This window comes from Carassius auratus, unplaced genomic scaffold (assembly GCF_003368295.1).
Source record: "Carassius auratus strain Wakin unplaced genomic scaffold, ASM336829v1 scaf_tig00029804, whole genome shotgun sequence".
NCBI lineage: Eukaryota > Metazoa > Chordata > Actinopteri > Cypriniformes > Cyprinidae > Carassius > Carassius auratus.
This window is the reverse complement of record NW_020525797.1, coordinates 301,203-319,480: the sequence shown is the minus strand read 5'-3', so window position 1 is coordinate 319,480 and position 18,278 is coordinate 301,203. Positions and strand designations below refer to the sequence as shown.

Below are 18,278 nucleotides of genomic sequence, written 5' to 3'. Positions count from 1 at the left end.
GTGTTAAAAAACATTAATATCACGGCTGGTTTACCTGCACGTGCCTGACAGAATTTAGTGAAGTTGAGCTGTTCATATTCTGATGAAGATGATGATGAAGACCGAGAGTTTCTGCTGATGGCACGGACAGGCAGACGAGCTGAACATGACATAAATATTCACAACATAGGTCAATAAGACACTGGTTCAAAAGTTTGCCACTGAAGGCAATTTCAGTACACACACAGGATTGGAAACATTTTGAAACAGTTATGAAATAATTAAGCCTTGTTTACTAAAATCACTTGACTGCTGGTGTGATGTGTAGTCTACGAAAAAGAAGTTTATTCAAGTGTGCTATTAGTATACTTCTTTTAAACTAAAAATAGGAAAGTATGTGTTTAGTTTACTTTTTATGTACCTATCAGAAATTAGCTTTATGTGCTCTTCATAAATATACTTAATATTACATTTAAGTATACTTGAATTATTCCTACAAAAAGTCTAAATATATTTGACCTATAATCCTAGAATCCATGTTTTCATTATTATACAGTAGAGGGCGATAGTACACTTCTGCACAGAATTTCCAAAATGACACAAGTGATGAAGAAAAAAGAAACACCAGATAATAACCTGTTTTTATACTGTCTATGATACTAACACATGTAGTCTAACACGATCATCTGTCACGAAACAGCATCAAAACTGTAATGTTATGAAATAAAATGTTGACCGATGAAGAGGTAATAATTACAGTCAAGCTTTGGGGTGTTGATCGATTCTATCTACATTTTGATTATCATTCTGAATCCAATTCATCATTTTGTTCAAAATGTTATTTCTTAATTTTTTTTTATGAAACTTAACCACATTAAAATGTTTGAAAAAAGAATGCATGAAGCTAGAATAATTTTTTGTTGTTGTTTACAAGCAGATACTCTGTTCTTTCTTTGGATGTTTTGTATGTTCAGAAATTAATATAACAAAATATATACACAAGACCTAAATGGGGACATATAACGTATGATGTAAAGTTCACTAGAATATAGAATACAATAGAATATAGATAACATATCAAATGATGACAGTGACAGAAGTTAATAAACATATAAGGAACAGCTGGAGGACCGATTTGCAACTTATTAGGTTAACTGACAACGTGATTGGGTATAAAAAGAGCCTCTCAGAGTGGCAGTGTCTCTCAGAAGTCAAGATGGGCAGAGGATCACCAATTCCCCCAATGCTGCAGCGGAAAATAGTGGAGCAATATCAGAAAGGAGTTCCTTATGGAACAATCTATTTAAAACAATTTAAAATCAACTTATTTTTTCCCTTAAAATGATATATTTTCTCAGTTTAAACATTTGATATATCATCTATGTTGTATTCTTAATAAAATACTGAAATTTGAAACTTCCACATCACTGCATTCTGTTTTTATTCCCAATTTGTACAGTGTCCCGACATTTTTGTAATCGAGTTTGTACTTAGAACTGTCAAGATCATTAGTTGGAGTGCCCATGATCTTCAGTAGAGGGCACTCCACTCAGGACTCATGACTCATTCAGAACTCCATTTCCCATACTGCCTCATTCCTGGTACTGATTGCACACAAACATCTGCATCTGCACTCACACCTGCACCTCATTTCAGGTAATACACACACACATATAAGCAACACACTCACTCCACCCCGTCGACTTTCAAGAGTCTAGTCAGGTCACCGTTGACTGTCCAGAGTCAGGTCAAGTCACCACTAACACCCAACAGTCAAGTAAAACAACAGTTAAACTTCATGAGTCAAGTCAGTTCCCTGTTGACTTTCCAGAGTCAAGTCACGTCCCCATTGATCAGGTCGCTGTCGATTTCCCAGAGCCTAGTCAGGTCACCGTTGATCAGATCCCTGGCGATTTCCCAGAGCCTAGTCAGGTCACCGCTGACCGTCCAGAGTTAGGTCAAGTCACCAATGATCTTCAGGAGCAAAGTAAAGTCACAGTTGATCTTCATGAGCAAAGTCAAGTCACAGTTGATCTTCATGAGCAAAGTCAAGTCACAAATGACCTTCATGAACAAAGTCAAGTCACCATTAACCTCCGTGAGTTAAGTCAAGTCACAGTTAACCTTCATGAACTAAGTCAAGTCACAGTTGATCTTCATGAACCCAGTCAAATCACCACGGATCTAGCAGAGCCTCGTCACGTCTCAGCCGAACTCCCAAAGCCTTGTCACGTCTCAGCCAAACTCCCAGAGCCTCGTCACATCTCAGCCTAACTCCCAGAGCCTCGTCACGTCTCTCGTCACAAACTTCCAGAGCTCTCATCCTATCCTGTCAGGGCCATGGAGGCCGTCTATGAGCTCTCATTCGTTCAGTTCATTGCTATGGAGGCCATCCACCAACTCTCTGTCTGTCCTGTCATGGACACAGAGGTCCTCCATGAACCCACCGCCTGCCCTGTCATGGCCACGGAGGCAAGCTTCCATCTCATCACGGCCACAGAGGCCGGTATTAACCTGTTCATGTTCTCTGTTTCAGTTCCACCTGGCCAGACTTGCTCTCCTGTGCCATGGACTCCACTGTGGTGGTTCTCTGCTCTGCCCTGGTGGGCTTCTGTCCCGTCTGCTCGGCTGTGGTGGTCCTCTGCTCCGCCCTGGTGGGCTTCTGTCTCGTCACTCCCAGGCTACCTGCTCTGCCCTGGCGGGCCCTTGTTCCCGAGTTAAGCCCACGGCGGGTCCCTGTTCCTGAGTTAAACCTTGATCCCGAGTTAAACCCATGGTGGGCCCCTGTTTCCCATGTTAGGCCCAGGAAGGGCCCATGTTTCCCATGTCAGGTTCAGGAAGGGCTCCTGATCACCATGTTAGGCCCAGGAAGAGCTCTAGTTCCGCCTGCTCTGCCCCGGTCCCCGGCCACTGCACTTCCACATGGACCTGGCCTTCCATCCCTCCCCCTGTTCCGCCTCTGCTCCACCGCCCTCCTAGAATATCTTGAGCTTCTGGAAGCCACTCCTTTGGGGGTGGGGGCTGTGTCACGATCATTAGTTGTAGTGCCCATGATCTTCAGTTGAGGGTACTCCACTCAGGACTCATGACTCATTCAGAACTCCATTTCCCATCCTGCCCCATTCCTGGAACTGATTGCACACAGACACCTGCATCTGCACTCACACCCGCACCTCATTTCAGCTAATACACACACACATATAAGCAGCACACTCACTCCACCAGATTGAAAAGTCTTGTTTAGCCCTGCCTACATTTCTGAGCGTTTGTTATTCCCATGTTTGACCTTTGGACTGTGTATTCAGTCTCTGATTCTCTACTGCCTGTCCCGATCTCTGCTTGTATCTGGTTACGATTCTGGTTATCCCTGACACACCTGATGCCATTCCTGATCTCTGCCTGTCTGACCATTCTGTTTAATAAATGCTGCAATTGGATCCGAACGTCTCTGACTCTCTCTTCTTAACAAGAACACTGATATTTGTATACTACATAAAGTATACTTAAAAATATACTTGAAGTTTACATAAATATACTTAGTCAAATAAACTTGAAAAATACTACTTTTTGGTAATGGTACTCAGAAACACTGAGTAGTTTCACTTCAGAAGCACACCTTTGTATGCTTTTGTATCCACCTTTTCCTTCAAGGTGGAGGTAAGCCTCTCTGCGAGACTTCCGGGTTCATTAGCACCTATAGGGAAATAATGAGAAGAATAACAACCTGCAGTAAACACTAAAACTGTTTGCACTACAAACCTGTGTTCATAATTAAGATAATACATTAAAATAATATGGTAAGACACACCATTGTCGATATCAAACAGAAAATGAACTGTTTTGTATAGCTAAAAATAGCTGTACATAATAAATAACTACTTTTTATCTCATAAATGGGCTTAGAACCATAGAACCGTGTGTTTCTTCAAGAAAGAATATAATCACAATGTTAAGAGGCATAGCAGGTTAAATCTTAGCCTGTAATATGTAACTCACCATACACAGCAAGACTGAATCTCTTGCTCACACTGTTGCTCTGTAGTTTATAGAGTCCACAGTGTTTTTTTATGATGTCTGTGATGGTCAGAGATCCGGTTTGATGATCCACTGTCAGTCTGTCTCTGAATCTCCCATCAGGACCATCATCATATATAGTAACGCGGTCTGTAGTTACATTGATTTCAGCTATTAAAGTGTTTTTAGTTCCAAACCTCCACAGAATCAGATCATCATCCATTATTTCAGTAAAACCAGTTTCTAGAGTGACTGAATCTCCCTCCGTCACTGACACTGATGTCACTTCATCTGTTTCACCAAACATACCTAACAAAACAGAATCACAAAATAAGTGTTCACACTTGTAGTTCGGTTTTGCTTGTTTGTTTGTTTTTTTAGTCCTGCTTCACTAAGAGTTCATGTTGGCATTATAACACCAAATCTAAATACAAAAATAAATAAAAATGTGATGTATGATGTACATAAGCCTAATCTATATTTTTGTTATGGAACTTTCAAAACATTGCTATGTGCTGTGTGCTAGGCTAAATGCACTCATAGTATTCGGATGTATGTGACTATATGGTATCTTTCTCAGATGGGATCTCACAAAAAAGCTTAAAAAATGAGGAGTCAAAACAGCGGCAGGAATTCTTCCGTTGCACACGGATGAAGAACAAAGGCCACACTATTTTTGGTAGATTTGGGAATTTTGGTCTAGTTTTTTATAGTTCACCAAGTAAGTACAGTAATCAATGTAAACAAGCAGTGCAAAACAATATTGTTATAACAAAATCAGGACTTTACAAAAACAATATTTTAAAATAAACAAGAGCAAGAAGCAGTGTCTTAAAATGAAGATGATTATAACTTACCAACCAGATGCCACAAGCAGAACAAAACAAACATTTGAACCATTTTCAGATTACAGCACTTTAAATATGTGAACACTTCTGTGATGGACAGCTTGTGGACAACAGGAGAGTGTTAAAATGCGATATAGTGTTGCTCGTGATACTTCAACCAATAATATTTGACCAACACCCATCCATTGCACATGTACATGCTCTTCTTGCATGCATTGGTTGTAATTCTTAGAAATAATTATCTCACTCTCATAGAAGCAGACCTGATGTTGTATAACACTATCACTATATATATATATTTTTTTCTTTTCTTTTTTTTTTCTTTGAAGAATGCAGAAGCTGTTTGTCCAGCAAACAGATCAAACCACAACTCTGTAAAGATGCCAGTAAGAGTTTCACTTTGACTCACAAGCTGAGCTGCACAAGCATCACATGCATTCAAGTGAATATTATTCCTGTTTTCTCCTGTGCTTTGTTATATTATACATTTTTGAATAATTAATGATTCTGTTTTCCCATAGAAAACCACAGCTCATGGTTTTGTTTTACTAGCACATAGAATGGACATTATACCATGAATGCAATAGCTGTGGTGAAGTGAAACTTCTGTGGTCTGCCTTATTTTCAAGAAATGTTAAACCTGAAGAGTAGAAAACCTGTGTATTATTGGATGCCAGAAGCACGTGTCAGTTGTTTGTTGGTAAAGAGTCTTTTATTTCCTCTCCTGTTGATGCAAACCTCACACTCTGACTTCCTTTTCATGAAAACAGCGTTACAGACTCTATTTCACACAGCTAAGCATTATGAATAATGTTATGTATTTATTTCACGACACTAATACTTCCTGTTCTGGCATGTGTATACATGCACATGTAGAGACGCTGTCTCAAAACAAAGACTATTATTGTCTATCACTTCATAGCGAGTCTTAATAAGTGCTCTATATTGTGATGACAGCTAGTGTGCTCACTGATGGAGAGGATCCACACACGCTGCATAAATTACACACTTTAGATATTTTCATTATAATATTGTATAATGTTGCAGTCCTCAATGACAACCCTTTATGCTGCACTTCTGGTCAGCTTGTGTTTGTGGCCACTAAGTAAGTTACAAATGTTTTATTCTGTTTTAGTTCATGCTTTGTTTTTATTCTGTAGTATTGTGCTGGATTTTCATTTGTTATTTCCAGATAAAAGATTCGAGCAGTTATGTTAATGTGAGATCTAATTTGGACTTGAGTATCTTGTCATCGATCTCATTATGGACAGATTGAGTCAGCCACACATAAGCTATACTATGTTCTCACTTTTGGTTTGAAATAAACTACTGATACCAACATAAATGTAGCTTTAATCCAAAAACAGTGTAATTACCATTTACAAAAAATGGATGTAAAAAATGACATATTAAACAATTTTTATTTGTTTGGCCACCAGATGGCCCCTAGTTTCCAATCAAGTTTAGAGGAAAGAATTTGCCAGCAAAGCTTTCTTTCACCATCACTAAACAGTTAAACCACACATATTTCCATCTTTACCCTTAAAACTCCAATAAATGTCAGAATGTTTATATTTTGGCACTAGATGGCGCTCAGACAAAATTACATTCAAAGTAAAAAAAAAAAAGAAAAGAGTCTGTCTTTCCAAAATGTGTTGCTGTTGGATTTTGCTTTTGCCAGCACTTTATACAACTGAAAAATATACATTGTTTTTTTTTTTTTTAGCAGTGTTGTTAGCAGTGATCCCCCAAAGTGAAAATCAATCAATAACAACCATCATACATCTGCATGATATAACAATCACAGCAGTGAACAATACATTGCATATATTTCTAAAATGATGGCGAAGACAGGTTATGAACTGTTTTGGGCTTGATATGAAGAACATCAGTAGTTTTGAGAAATACCTGCCTGACTTTAATTATAAGCTCTTTATATTGGAGAATAGCACATACATCCAGTGTACTTGTGTAGGTCAGTATATATCAAAACTCTGCTTCATCAATGCAAACATGTAGATTATCTCCTGGCTAAAATCTGAAAAATATTACTGAGACATTAAGATATTATAAACTTTAACAGCATAGTTTTCTGTAAAGCTGCTTTGAAACAATTGCTATTGAAAAAAGCGCTATAGTAACAAATCTGACTTCACTCGAATTTACTGATATTTTATCACATACTGTTTTATCTGAGATAGTCGTGTATCTGTTAGATTCAGGATTTCATGGTAAAGTGGTTAGTTCATGCTAAAGTCAGGCTGTGAGTTTCATAAGAAATGGAAATGGAAAAAGGCATTTAACCACACGCTAATGACGCCTTAGCAGTGTCTGTGTTAAATGTCAACCGCAAACATTCAAGCAATGTTCAAGAACAACTGTTTGTCCACCAGAAGATCAGCACAGATGTCATAAATCAGATGCAAAATGTTTCTTGTTTTTTTTTTTTGTTTGTTTTTTGAGGATTTAAAAAAAAAAAAACATTCTTTAAGAGTCTATAAGAGTCGAGCATAAAAAAGTTCCTGTGTGCCACAAGATTAAAGTCATTTGTTCAAATTCCCTGTATTACAGTTTTAAACAGCTCAGATGAAAGACAGACTCTGAGGTAGTCACAGGAGCTTCCTGTGAAGGTCACAAAGCGGGTCTGATACGTGTCTGATCATCTCCTCTTGTTGATAGGTGCATATTCCACATCATCATCCTCTTTAACATCCTGTAAAAAACACAAGATAGCAATTTCAATTAAAAAATTAAGACTTAGTTCTGTGACATCATGTTGTTTTCTAAAAGCATTGTAAAAGAGTCACAAAAGCATGAACAGTATGTGAACAGGACTGTGATGTCATGAGCTGACATAGGAAATACTTCATGAGTGAGCACTGGGAATATTAACTATGTAGATCTGCTTTAGTTAAACTGAGGAAAGGGTGTTGTATGTGTTGTTAAATATGAGTCACGGTTTCACACACACTGAACACTGATCTTGTGACTTTTATACATATTTAACACGCTGCTGTTTGGTGTTTTTGTCACACGCACAAGCACACACACTGCTGAAATGACACACAGATGCACAACATAAATTAATAATAAACAATCTCACCGGTGTCCGTGCTTGTCTTTTGTAGAACGTAGGCTCAATGTAAGTGACCTCGTCTTCATGAGTCTCAGCTGTTTCAATGACAACAATAACAGATTAAAACAACTCAGCATTTCTGTGTTTTCAGTGTGTCGTATTGAAGCATCTGTGAGACAATGTAAATATACTGATAACTGCTAAACCCAACATCTACAGACATTATTTTGTGTTCGTTCCTCTGACCTTTGCATGCTGAAAAAGGTTTACTTTATTTGGTCTCAGTGATGTGAATTTATCCATCTCACTTTTAAAGTCAAAAAAGTATTATTTGTGGATAACTGTAAGACTGTTCACTCAAAACCTACGCTCACATTGATCAATCATGTGCCTGTGATCAATCGTTTCCAAAAAAGAAACACAAAACCCATGCCAAGAAAACAACTTGATTGAAAAGACTGAATCCAATATTTGGTAAAATATATAAAACGTACAAAAATTGTCAGATTTCTTGAGAAGTTGTTATAATCTGCACAAGCAAATTTGGTAAGTTTTAGTCCAATGCAATAACATTTAGGAAAAGAGGTCTCTCTGGATCAAAATTACTACAACGCAACATGAGCATTAGAAGGAACTATGCTGATAATGTAAACACTCATTACTTTTACAAATGTAATAGCCATTAAGAGATTTACTGTAACACTTGCCTTCTTGATCAGTTTTTCTACATTTCCTGCAAATACAAAATATCAGGATTGCAGTCAAAATCAGCAGAGATCCGGCAGCAGCGGCAGAGATCGGCACTATTTTAGACACTGACAAAACAGAGAGACAGTCATTAGTGTGACCAACTGATGCTTTAAAATGAACATTTATGAATTTCAAAGTTTTCGTTTATTTTGCTGTCTACAGTGGGTTACAAGAAAAATTACAAGGGCATTTTTTGTCATTTCAAGCTGAAAAGCAGTACTATAAGAAGAATCATGGTTTTTATCATTGTTTTTTTTTTACTACCAATCTTTGGAATCATTAATTAAAATCAACACCATGAATAATCACAAATGTACCTGAACATGTGTGACAGAGTTGAGTGATGTCCAGATGTGTGGTCTGGTTTGTGATGGGATTGTTGATCACACAGCTGTAGCTGTTTTTCTCCTGATATTCCACCTCCAGAGGAAGAGAGAGACTGATGCTGAGATCAGACACACTGATGCTGGACAATAAACTGTTTCCTTTGTACCAGGAGAGAGTCACATGACCCACATTCACCACTGAACACAACAATGAACAATTCTGCTGTGGTGAAGAAGATGATGATGAACAATTTCTGGTGATGTTAGGGGTAGGTAAAGAAGCTGAGAAATAGTAGAAAAAATCTGAGTAAATAATACTGTTTCAGCTGTTGCGTTAGAGATTGTGATGTCATTCATTGATTGTTTGTGATTTCAGTTTTTTTATAACACTGTCTGAGATACCAACCTTGGAATAATTAATCAAAAGGAAAGTCAATATGAAGGTGTATCTCATATGCTATCATTTCTAAGACTGAAAATCTTTAAGATGAATATATTTAAAGCTACAAATTAAAGAAAGAGGTATTTAGCTCACCATAGACAGTGAGAGTGAAGTTCTTGCTCACACTGTTGCTCTGTAGTTGATAGAGTCCAGTGTGTTCAGTTCTGGTGTTTGTGATGATCAGAGATCCAGTTTGATGATCCAGCTTCAGTCTGTCTCTGAATCTCTCATCAAGAACATCATCATATACAGTGATTCTGTCGTCCATTACACTGATTTCAGCTATTAAAGTGTTTTCAGATCCAAACCTCCACCGAATCACATGTTCATCCATCATTTCAGAAAAACCAGAGTCTAGAGTGACTGAATCTCCCTCCAGCACTGACACTGACTCCACTTTAACTGTATCAGCAAACACACCTGAAGAACAGAAAGTTTGTCAGATCAGAGATTCTGGTGGTTCTAAAACATTTATTTATTGGTGATGCCTCACACAAGTTATATTTTATAAGTAACATATAAAACAAAATAACTGTGAATATTTTTCATTCTTTACACTGTAAAACTACATTTGTTTAAAATATTTAATCGGCCATTTAAATTTACTTTTTTTTTTCTTTATGAGCTCATGTGAACAGGTGGACTGCATTTCCTTAAATTGATCTCCTATGATGTAAGACCTAAATCAAATATATCTTACAGCAATATCTTAGTTTGGTTTTATCATATTATTTTTCTACGCAAATCCATCTTATATGCCATGTGAAACAAACAAAGCATTAATATAAAAGCACAAACACACACATTTGTAACTCACCATTTACTTGCCACAACCCCAAGCAGAACAAAAGGACAATATGAACCATTTTCTTTGCACATGCTAACATTCTAATGAAAATATCTGAAAGCTGACTATAGAAGTGAGATATAAGAGCGTGTGGATCCTCCCCCCAACAGGATTCGACCACCCTTCACTGACCACAAACACTGGGGTTTCACTTAAATTACATATAATGTATAACATTTATTAAGACTCACTGTATAGTGACAGAAAACATTTTATAATGCAGTCATATGTTAAAAGCTTATGACAGTTTATTAGGCAAGTCTTTCAAATATATATATATATATATATATATATATATATATATATATATATATATATATATATATTCCCTTCAGAGGTTCATTCATATGAAAACTTGAATTAGTGAAAATGAGAAAAGCATGAAAAAATATAGCCTCTATTGACAAGGAAAGTCCACTGATTTTTTTTTCTTCTGGCAATGTATTTATGCACACACCAGAACAGGGAGAAGTCATGCTATGAAATGAATTTATAACTTTAATATCTGTCATGCTTAGCTAGTTAATGTCTATGAGAGATGAATTGCGAGTATAAGAAAAAAAAAACGTGTATTGTGATTCGTATTGTACTCTTTCTCAAACATGAATACTGCTTTTTTTGTAAAAAGAAAGTCGGACTGTGTGGTTCCTATGAAAAAAGAAATGATGCCGTCCAATAATACGCACAGGCTTTCCGTCCACAAGGTCGAACCACATTTCTTTGTAAATAAATGAAACCGGATTGTTTCGCTTTGACCACACACGGGTGAACTGCGTTCATTCTCTTCGCAAGAAAAAAAATAGCGCTGTTTATTTAGGATGTGGTTTTAAAAAACTGTCTGTGTTCAAATGCAACCAGTGGGGCGGGGGATTAATTAATTGTAAATAATTATTTGTTTTTATAATGTCTTTTTTTTTTTTTTTTTTTGTTTTTTTTTTTTGGGTGTGAGATTCCAGTGACAGCGTAACTTTGTTATGTTTTAAATCCCCTGTAGTGTTTTTTTTCTGGCAGCATCCTCATGCCAGTTTCAAATGAAACGAAACTTGGGCTACTTTCCAGGTCACGTGATTTCGTGAGAAACGATAGTCCTGCCACGAAACTTAAATAGCGAACCTTATATATCCGCTTTATGCACTATAGCTATGTTACCTGGGTTTCATACATAACATCGCTTACAAATATTTTTCACTGATTTTGTTAATTTGTATTAATATTTTTTTATGGAGTAGATGGTATCATAACAGATAATTTATCAAATAAAGCAGCAAACAGACTAGCATCCAGCAAACAAGCTTTTTTAAAATAATAATAATAATAGTAATAAAATAAAAGCTGTTTTCAGTGTGATTTCCCAATAGAATTAGGGCTGATCTTTTTAATTGTTGGTTGGTTAGGTCACTGCCCTCCGCCCCGCCTACAGACGGTGGAATAAAAGCACATCTAGTATCGCTTTCTTGTATCAAGAACACAAGTCACCAGAGCCCATAGGCCTACGTGTTCTTTTTCTTTTTCTTTTCCGTTTTCTTTTCTTCTTTCCCCCTTTTATCATTGCACTGACTTCTTTCTCAGAAAAGAAGGAAATAAGAAATCAAAACTGAATGAAATTTTGAACAATGGAAGCCTACTCTGCACTTGCTCTGTTTGTTTTTCTGATTAATGGTAAGTCATTTGACTCTTTATGTCCAATATGTGCTTTGCCTGCATGCATCGGCCATGCAATAGGAATGCATTAGTTATAGAAAACCTGTATCAATTGAACATATGCTTTCTATAACAGATAGTCCTGCTCGCGCAGAAAAAAAAACCTTGCATTTCAAATACAAATGTATTGTTGTTTTGGGGAAAAATGTCCAAATGAATGTATAAAAATTCTCAGGATTGCATCGTTACCTGGCTGTAATCGTTTCCCTGTAAGTCACGTGATCGAGCCAAACTAAGTTTCGTTTTTTGTTCGTCACTTGTCTCTTGATAATCAGTTTTCAGTTGATAATCGACTTGTCTGTCCACTAGCTGAAACTAGCAAACAAGGTTGGTAAGATGTTTTTCAGCAGAACTAACAACATCTAATCAAGGCGGATCATATCTTTATCTATTTGTCCATTGTACTAAGTTGACTTCCTGGTATTTGCTCTGCCTTTGCACACGTCCCACTTAATCAAATGATCTAACCAGGAACAAACATGATGTAATATGAGCCCTTTGTTCGTTATTTTTTTTTTCTAGGCGTGTCTCTGTTTTCTCAATTTTTATTGAATTGATTTTTCAGTGAACAACAGTTAAAATAATGGGAATCTATTTAATCCTCACTTCCTTGGTCCTTCTCATTTATGGACATTTGACTTTGTAACCCTTTCTATTTTTGGTGAACAGTCAAATTTTTCTGTACATTTTAATCTATTTTTCTATTTTCTAATATCATATTCTTAATGTAAAATGGCAAACAGTTTATTGTCAGGTTGTATGAAAGTTTCAGCCCAAATGGCAATAAAAAACAAAACAAAAAAAAAACGTAGTTCTAGCCAATGGATATTATCATCTGTCTTTCAAACAACTGCTGTCAAATATAGCCAAAGTATATCTTCTTTCACCTTATATTTAAAATACATATACATACAAGATCTGAGGCTGCATGTTTGTATCTTTATTATCTAAGATCTCATGCGATTGGATTTCTGATAGGTGTGGTGTTGAACGCCATGTCAGATGTACACACGCATATGAGGTATTGTTGTTTGTTTTTGTCCTCAGGTGTGGCTGCTGATGATGTGATATCAATCTCAGTAATGCAGGGAAATGCAGTTGTTATGTCCTCTGATGTTACCAAACAACAACGTGATAAGATGCTTTGGTATTTTAATGACACCCTGATAGCTCTGATTAATGGAGAGCCCAGTAAGAGTTGTCTGTATTATGGTGAAGGTGAGATCTTCAGAGACAGACTGGAGATGGACTATGCAACTGGATCTCTGACCATCACAGACATCAGTCCTGAACACTCTGGACGTTATGAAGCAAATTTCATCCAAAGCAAGAGCACGGGAACCAGCCACAGCTTGAACCGAAACAGCAAGTGTGACGGCACAAAAATCATCAAGAAAACGAGCAACATTGGCGACAGCGTAAAAACATTCAGTGTTTCTGTCACTGGTACGTCACTTTTCAGTTCCTGTACATGAAGGTGACCCGCCTAAACGGTGACTTTCAAACCAGTTCAGCCTGTTTCCATTTTTATAGAAAAACAACATCATAAAATTTTTTGCACAAATGTCATTTCTGCATTCCTGACCTTGACAAGAACAGACTGACACTCCTCAGTCTTACACTAATGATAATTAAAATATAATTGGTCGACAACATTTCTTCCGTTTGGAAAGGTTTTCCTGCTGCTACAAATAAAAGTATACCTTTTTTTTTTTTTCATTTTGTTGTTGTTTCATTGTGTTTTCCAGCTTATCTGTCTGATCCGCTCAACATCAATGAAGAATTGTTCAATATGGAGAAGGAGCAAGAGTCTGAAGAGAGTATGTTTTTAGCATTCCCTTCCTTTTTTATTTACAATAGATTAGACTACACTGTAAAACCCGACAAGTTTACTTAACAAGTTTACTTAACTTAACTTAAGTTTACTTAACTTAACTTAACTCAAAAAAATTGTTGAAACACATTACATCGACAATTTTATATCGACAATTATTTTAGTTCAATAAAATATATATATATTTAAGTGTCTGTTACCATAACTGTAAACCCTAGTAAGTTCACAGAACTCTTAAGTTTACATAAAATTTACTATTTTCATTTGATTAATTTAACTGTTTGGTTTTACAGTGTGTATATATATATATATATATATATATATATATATATATATATATATATATATATATATATATATATATATATATATGTATGTATGTATATATGTTAATTTATAAAAGCATACTATTCTAAAGGTTGACATCTTCTGTCAGTCGCATTCATGTGTGACTGTGGTGATGTTAGTGATAGTATTATTGCTATATTAGTTCATTATTATTTATTTTATTTTATTCTAACTGAGACTGTGTGTTTGTATCATTCATGCAATGCATTGTCTTTTTAACTGTCTGTCTTTCTCTCTTCTAGATTCAGTACAGTCTTCAAGACTTGTAGCAGTAATGTGTGCTGGTGTTGGTGCTGTTGTTCTGCTGCTGGCTGTTGTTGCAGTTGTTGTTGGTGTGATATACCATCGCCGCACGAGCTCTAATAAAGGCAAGTATAACCTACAGATACTACAGTGAGAGAAAAACATCTTCTTTATTAAGCAAAGTTATTCTTTAATTGTCTGTGATTTTTTTTTTTTTTTACAGAAGACAGAAAGATAAACTCATCTGAGCATCTGCTGAAAGTCCCAATATGAGGTAAGACTACTGCAGCATTTCCGAAATATACAGATTAGTGCAAATGATATGTTAGAATCTTCACCAAAAATGTTTAAGTAAAATGAAGTATGAAAAACTGCAATATTTTCAAGATGCAATGGAGAAATCTACATATTCAGTATATAAATATATGAACTGAGGCCTACAGTTTACCACTGAATACATGGAATTTAAAAAGTCATCATCATGTAAAATAAATATTGTAAAGTAGAATCTTATTAAATGATTAATGACAGATGTGATGACTTCCTGAATTTTCTATAGCCTAAATGTAAACACTGTTCATTTCTCTCTCCTTTCCTTCTGTGAATTGGTGTTTTCTTACAGAAAGAGAGAGGTCACTTTGTCTAAGGGCATCTCAACAGGATCAGCCCAGATATTCTTCTTCTTTTTCCCTCAAATTGTGGCCAAAAATCATAAAATTGGTCCCAGTCTTGCCCCGCTGCTCAGCCCAGACGCACCTCTGTCTGACACTAGGTGGCGCTATAACAAGGTGATTTGCATTTCGGGCCATAACTTTTGAAGCCTAATGACTATCAACAAAATAATTTCCTCCCTCTCAGTCCTTGAGTAAAATAATCTAAATAGAAGTAAACTTAATTTTAAAGCTGGTAATGGAGGCTTGAGCCGTTGATAGCATTCTAATGCAGTTATTACTGAAGTTATTAGAAAGAGAGCGAGAGAGACCGAGAGAGAGAGAGAGAGAGAGAGAGAGGGAGCTTGTGTGAATTAGGCTAACTTACCTATTTACCTCTCTAAACAGCGCTGTTATTACATCACTAGTGAGAAATGTCATATGTAGCCTTTAAGTTTTTATACTATATACTGCAGGCTCACTGATAAATTCACCAGAGCAGCGCTGACAACACCTATCTGTGCAATCTGCATGACCGTTATTACTATTAACTATGTGAAGTGATCTGGAATTGTAATGTGGTCAGGAGAACTGCCTGGAATAATTTTCTCTGTGCGCTTCCCAGAAAATAATTGCACACCTCAGAACGTTCATCAGCCAATCAAATTCAAGCATTCAACCGCCCTGTAGCATAATAGAACATTCTTTTTTCCCCAACATTTAGCATTTTCTGAAAGTTGCGCATGCTCCCTCAGATTTATGAGCAGTTATTTTCATTACAATTCCTTTTTCATGCCCTGGTTTAGGGTTGAAAGAGAATAATGAAAAATAATATGACACGGTAGAGTTCATTTTGAAAAGGGAATTGTAATGGACTAATTTTATTTACAATGCAGTTGGGGAATGTAGCTTCAAGAGCAAACAGGGACACATTTAACAAATTACAAAAAAAATGAAAAGAATGAAATGAAAAGAAAATACAATTACTTACCTAGCTCCCTATCCAAAAACAGCCACTTATGGTTTAAACTAAAACCCTTCCTCCCCAAAATATTATTAAAAACTAACATATCCCTGCTAAATATATATATATATATATATATATATATATATATATATATATATATATATATATATATATATATATATAGTTCAAGTTCAAGTTCAATTTATTTGTATAGCGCATTTACAACAGCCTCCTGGCTGACCAAAGTGCTTTAACATAAGAGCAACAATATTACACATACATAAAAATAGACCAGACAAAAATATTATATAATATTATAATATATATATATATATAATGTATACGTTTATGTTTTCACTGATAACTTCTTTTTTTCTTTTCTTTTTTATTTACTTTTTTTCTTTTTGAATTAACTTCAGTTAACTTTAATAACAAAATACAACAAAATTGAATCCCCTATCGGGGACTTTTGTCTTTCTATACATTTCATTTTATATTAATTTGAATTATATATTTTTAAGAAATGCATTAATCTACAGGTTCATTTAGAGTAGAATTATGGTGCTGGTGAAATAGTTTTATATAATATCATAACTTTTTTACTTGGAGACTTATTGTGCAATATAATCTAGTCTTAAACTAACCTGACTCTCCATTTTGGTAGTATGTAAAATTGTTCAATTTGTGATTCATAAGTTTGTTTGAATGTACACTATGTGATTATATGTAAATTATGTTGAGGGATAGATATCCTAATTTCATTGTGTATATATATAAGGACAATAAAAATGCATTCAAAATATGACATGATTTAATTACAAGCTATTTTTTAAATATAGAAATAAATGAATAAATATTTGAAACTCAGTATTTCTATGGACATTATTGATAATAATGTAAATATAAAGGTTACTTTATCAAAAATAAAGTTTTGCACAGAAAATTATATCTTGTTGTTTATTTGACATAATTTGACATGTGATTCATCTAAATTTGTCCACACATGCATCATGTATTTTACGGCAGTAAAACACTTTAAAGAGGATTTTACGGCTTCTCTTGCAGCTGAACGCTTTGGGCATGATTTCTTTGGAAGTGTGCTGCTGCAACCTCTCTCATCAAACCCGATCACCGAAGATTCAAGACGGATTTTGCTGTAAAAGCCACACCATTAGACCCATCTCGACAGGATCGCTAATCAAACTTGAGCCTTTGGTGCTTGTGCGTGTGGCTATATTTACATCTTTATGCCCTTATTAGCAGTCAAAGAACAACACAGTGTTTGTGGAAGAGATTTGTCTTTTGATGAAGGTTGAGATGATCTCAGCAGACCAGATGGAGGTTGAATGCAGTGTTGGTGAAAGTTACTTTTAAAAGTAACGTGTTACATTATTGTGTTATTCCATAAAAAGTAACTAATTGAGTTACTTAGGTACTTTTTATGGAAAGGCCCTATCATGCCAACCGTGAAATGATTAAGCCTCAAACTGAATGAAATGCCTTTTCCTCTGCACCTCACTCCCAATTATTCTCAACATGGGAACAGGAGAGCTGTCGGACAACAAATGGGAAAACAAACTTATTTCAAAAAGTAACTGTGATATTTCCTTTGTCTGTGAAGTGACTTTGTGCCCCATTTTGATTGAACCACTAGCTGGTGGTTATTTACTTTAGTGGCTATTGAAATAATATAAATATGTCTACTTCATTTCTATTTATTTACACATAATCTGTTTGGCAGTAGTCTTGCTGTAATTATACAATACATGCTTGTGATTATTAAAAAGATGAAATAACCTGCATAGACCCTGCATAAATTATTGAATGCAGTAATGGTACCATCACAATGAGGACACAAATTCACTGTTCACAACTTGCACTTTCATTGGGTCTCAATGTTTTAAATTATTTTTCTTTGTTGTTATTTGCATCTCTGTACTAACTTGTTTTAGGCCACTTGTCATGCAGCACTTTATCGCAGAGCACGACTGTCACTTCTGGAAGTTAAAAATCCCTTTACTTTCCTTCACAGGACAATTGATTTTTAGCTATTCTGCACAGACCGTCAAGACAAACCAACCACAGACCCACAGTAGCAAACTTTAAACGGACACGCTCCACACACACTCACAATCACGTCTGCAGTGTTTAAATGCTGTAAAAGTGAACATTTGTTGTTCACCAAATAAGAGCTGTAAAAAGCTCCCTAATGATCATATTTATTCGTCTATATGCCTATAGGTCTGCAAAAAC

At 35.7% G+C, this 18,278-nt stretch overlaps 1 protein-coding gene across 3 annotated transcripts; it reads left to right on the top strand.

Annotated features, from left to right (window-relative positions):
* The first annotated feature begins 11,749 nt into the window (after positions 1–11,749).
* On the top strand, positions 11,750–17,322 carry LOC113079894 (uncharacterized). 3 transcript variants are annotated; one of them, XR_003281774.1, is made up of 7 exons: positions 11,750–11,941; positions 13,031–13,429; positions 13,732–13,803; positions 14,408–14,533; positions 14,632–14,682; positions 15,031–15,196; positions 17,091–17,322. XR_003281774.1 is itself a non-coding variant. In XM_026252127.1 (6 exons), exons 1-5 carry the CDS (start codon positions 11,896–11,898, stop codon positions 14,679–14,681), a joined length of 693 nt encoding a protein of 230 aa, XP_026107912.1. In that variant the 5' UTR covers positions 11,750–11,895; the 3' UTR covers position 14,682; positions 17,091–17,302. The 3 variants fall into 3 exon arrangements, 2 of the variants coding, with proteins under 2 accessions (XP_026107912.1, XP_026107911.1); XM_026252127.1 differs by lacking the exon at positions 15,031–15,196 and having other exon boundaries at positions 17,091–17,302; XM_026252126.1 differs by lacking the exon at positions 17,091–17,322 and having other exon boundaries at positions 15,031–15,420.
* Positions 17,323–18,278: the final 956 nt, after the last annotated feature.

Excerpts from the sequence above, each read along its gene's own strand:
- LOC113079894 (XM_026252127.1), top strand. The coding sequence starts at position 11,896 with ATGGAAGCCTACTCTGCACTTGCTCTGTTTGTTTTTCTGATTAATG. Across the intron at positions 11,942-13,030 it reads GTTTGTTTTTCTGATTAATG|GTGTGGCTGCTGATGATGTG; the intron begins GTAAGTCATTTG and ends TTTTGTCCTCAG. Across the intron at positions 14,534-14,631 it reads CCGCACGAGCTCTAATAAAG|AAGACAGAAAGATAAACTCA; the intron begins GCAAGTATAACC and ends TTTTTTTTACAG.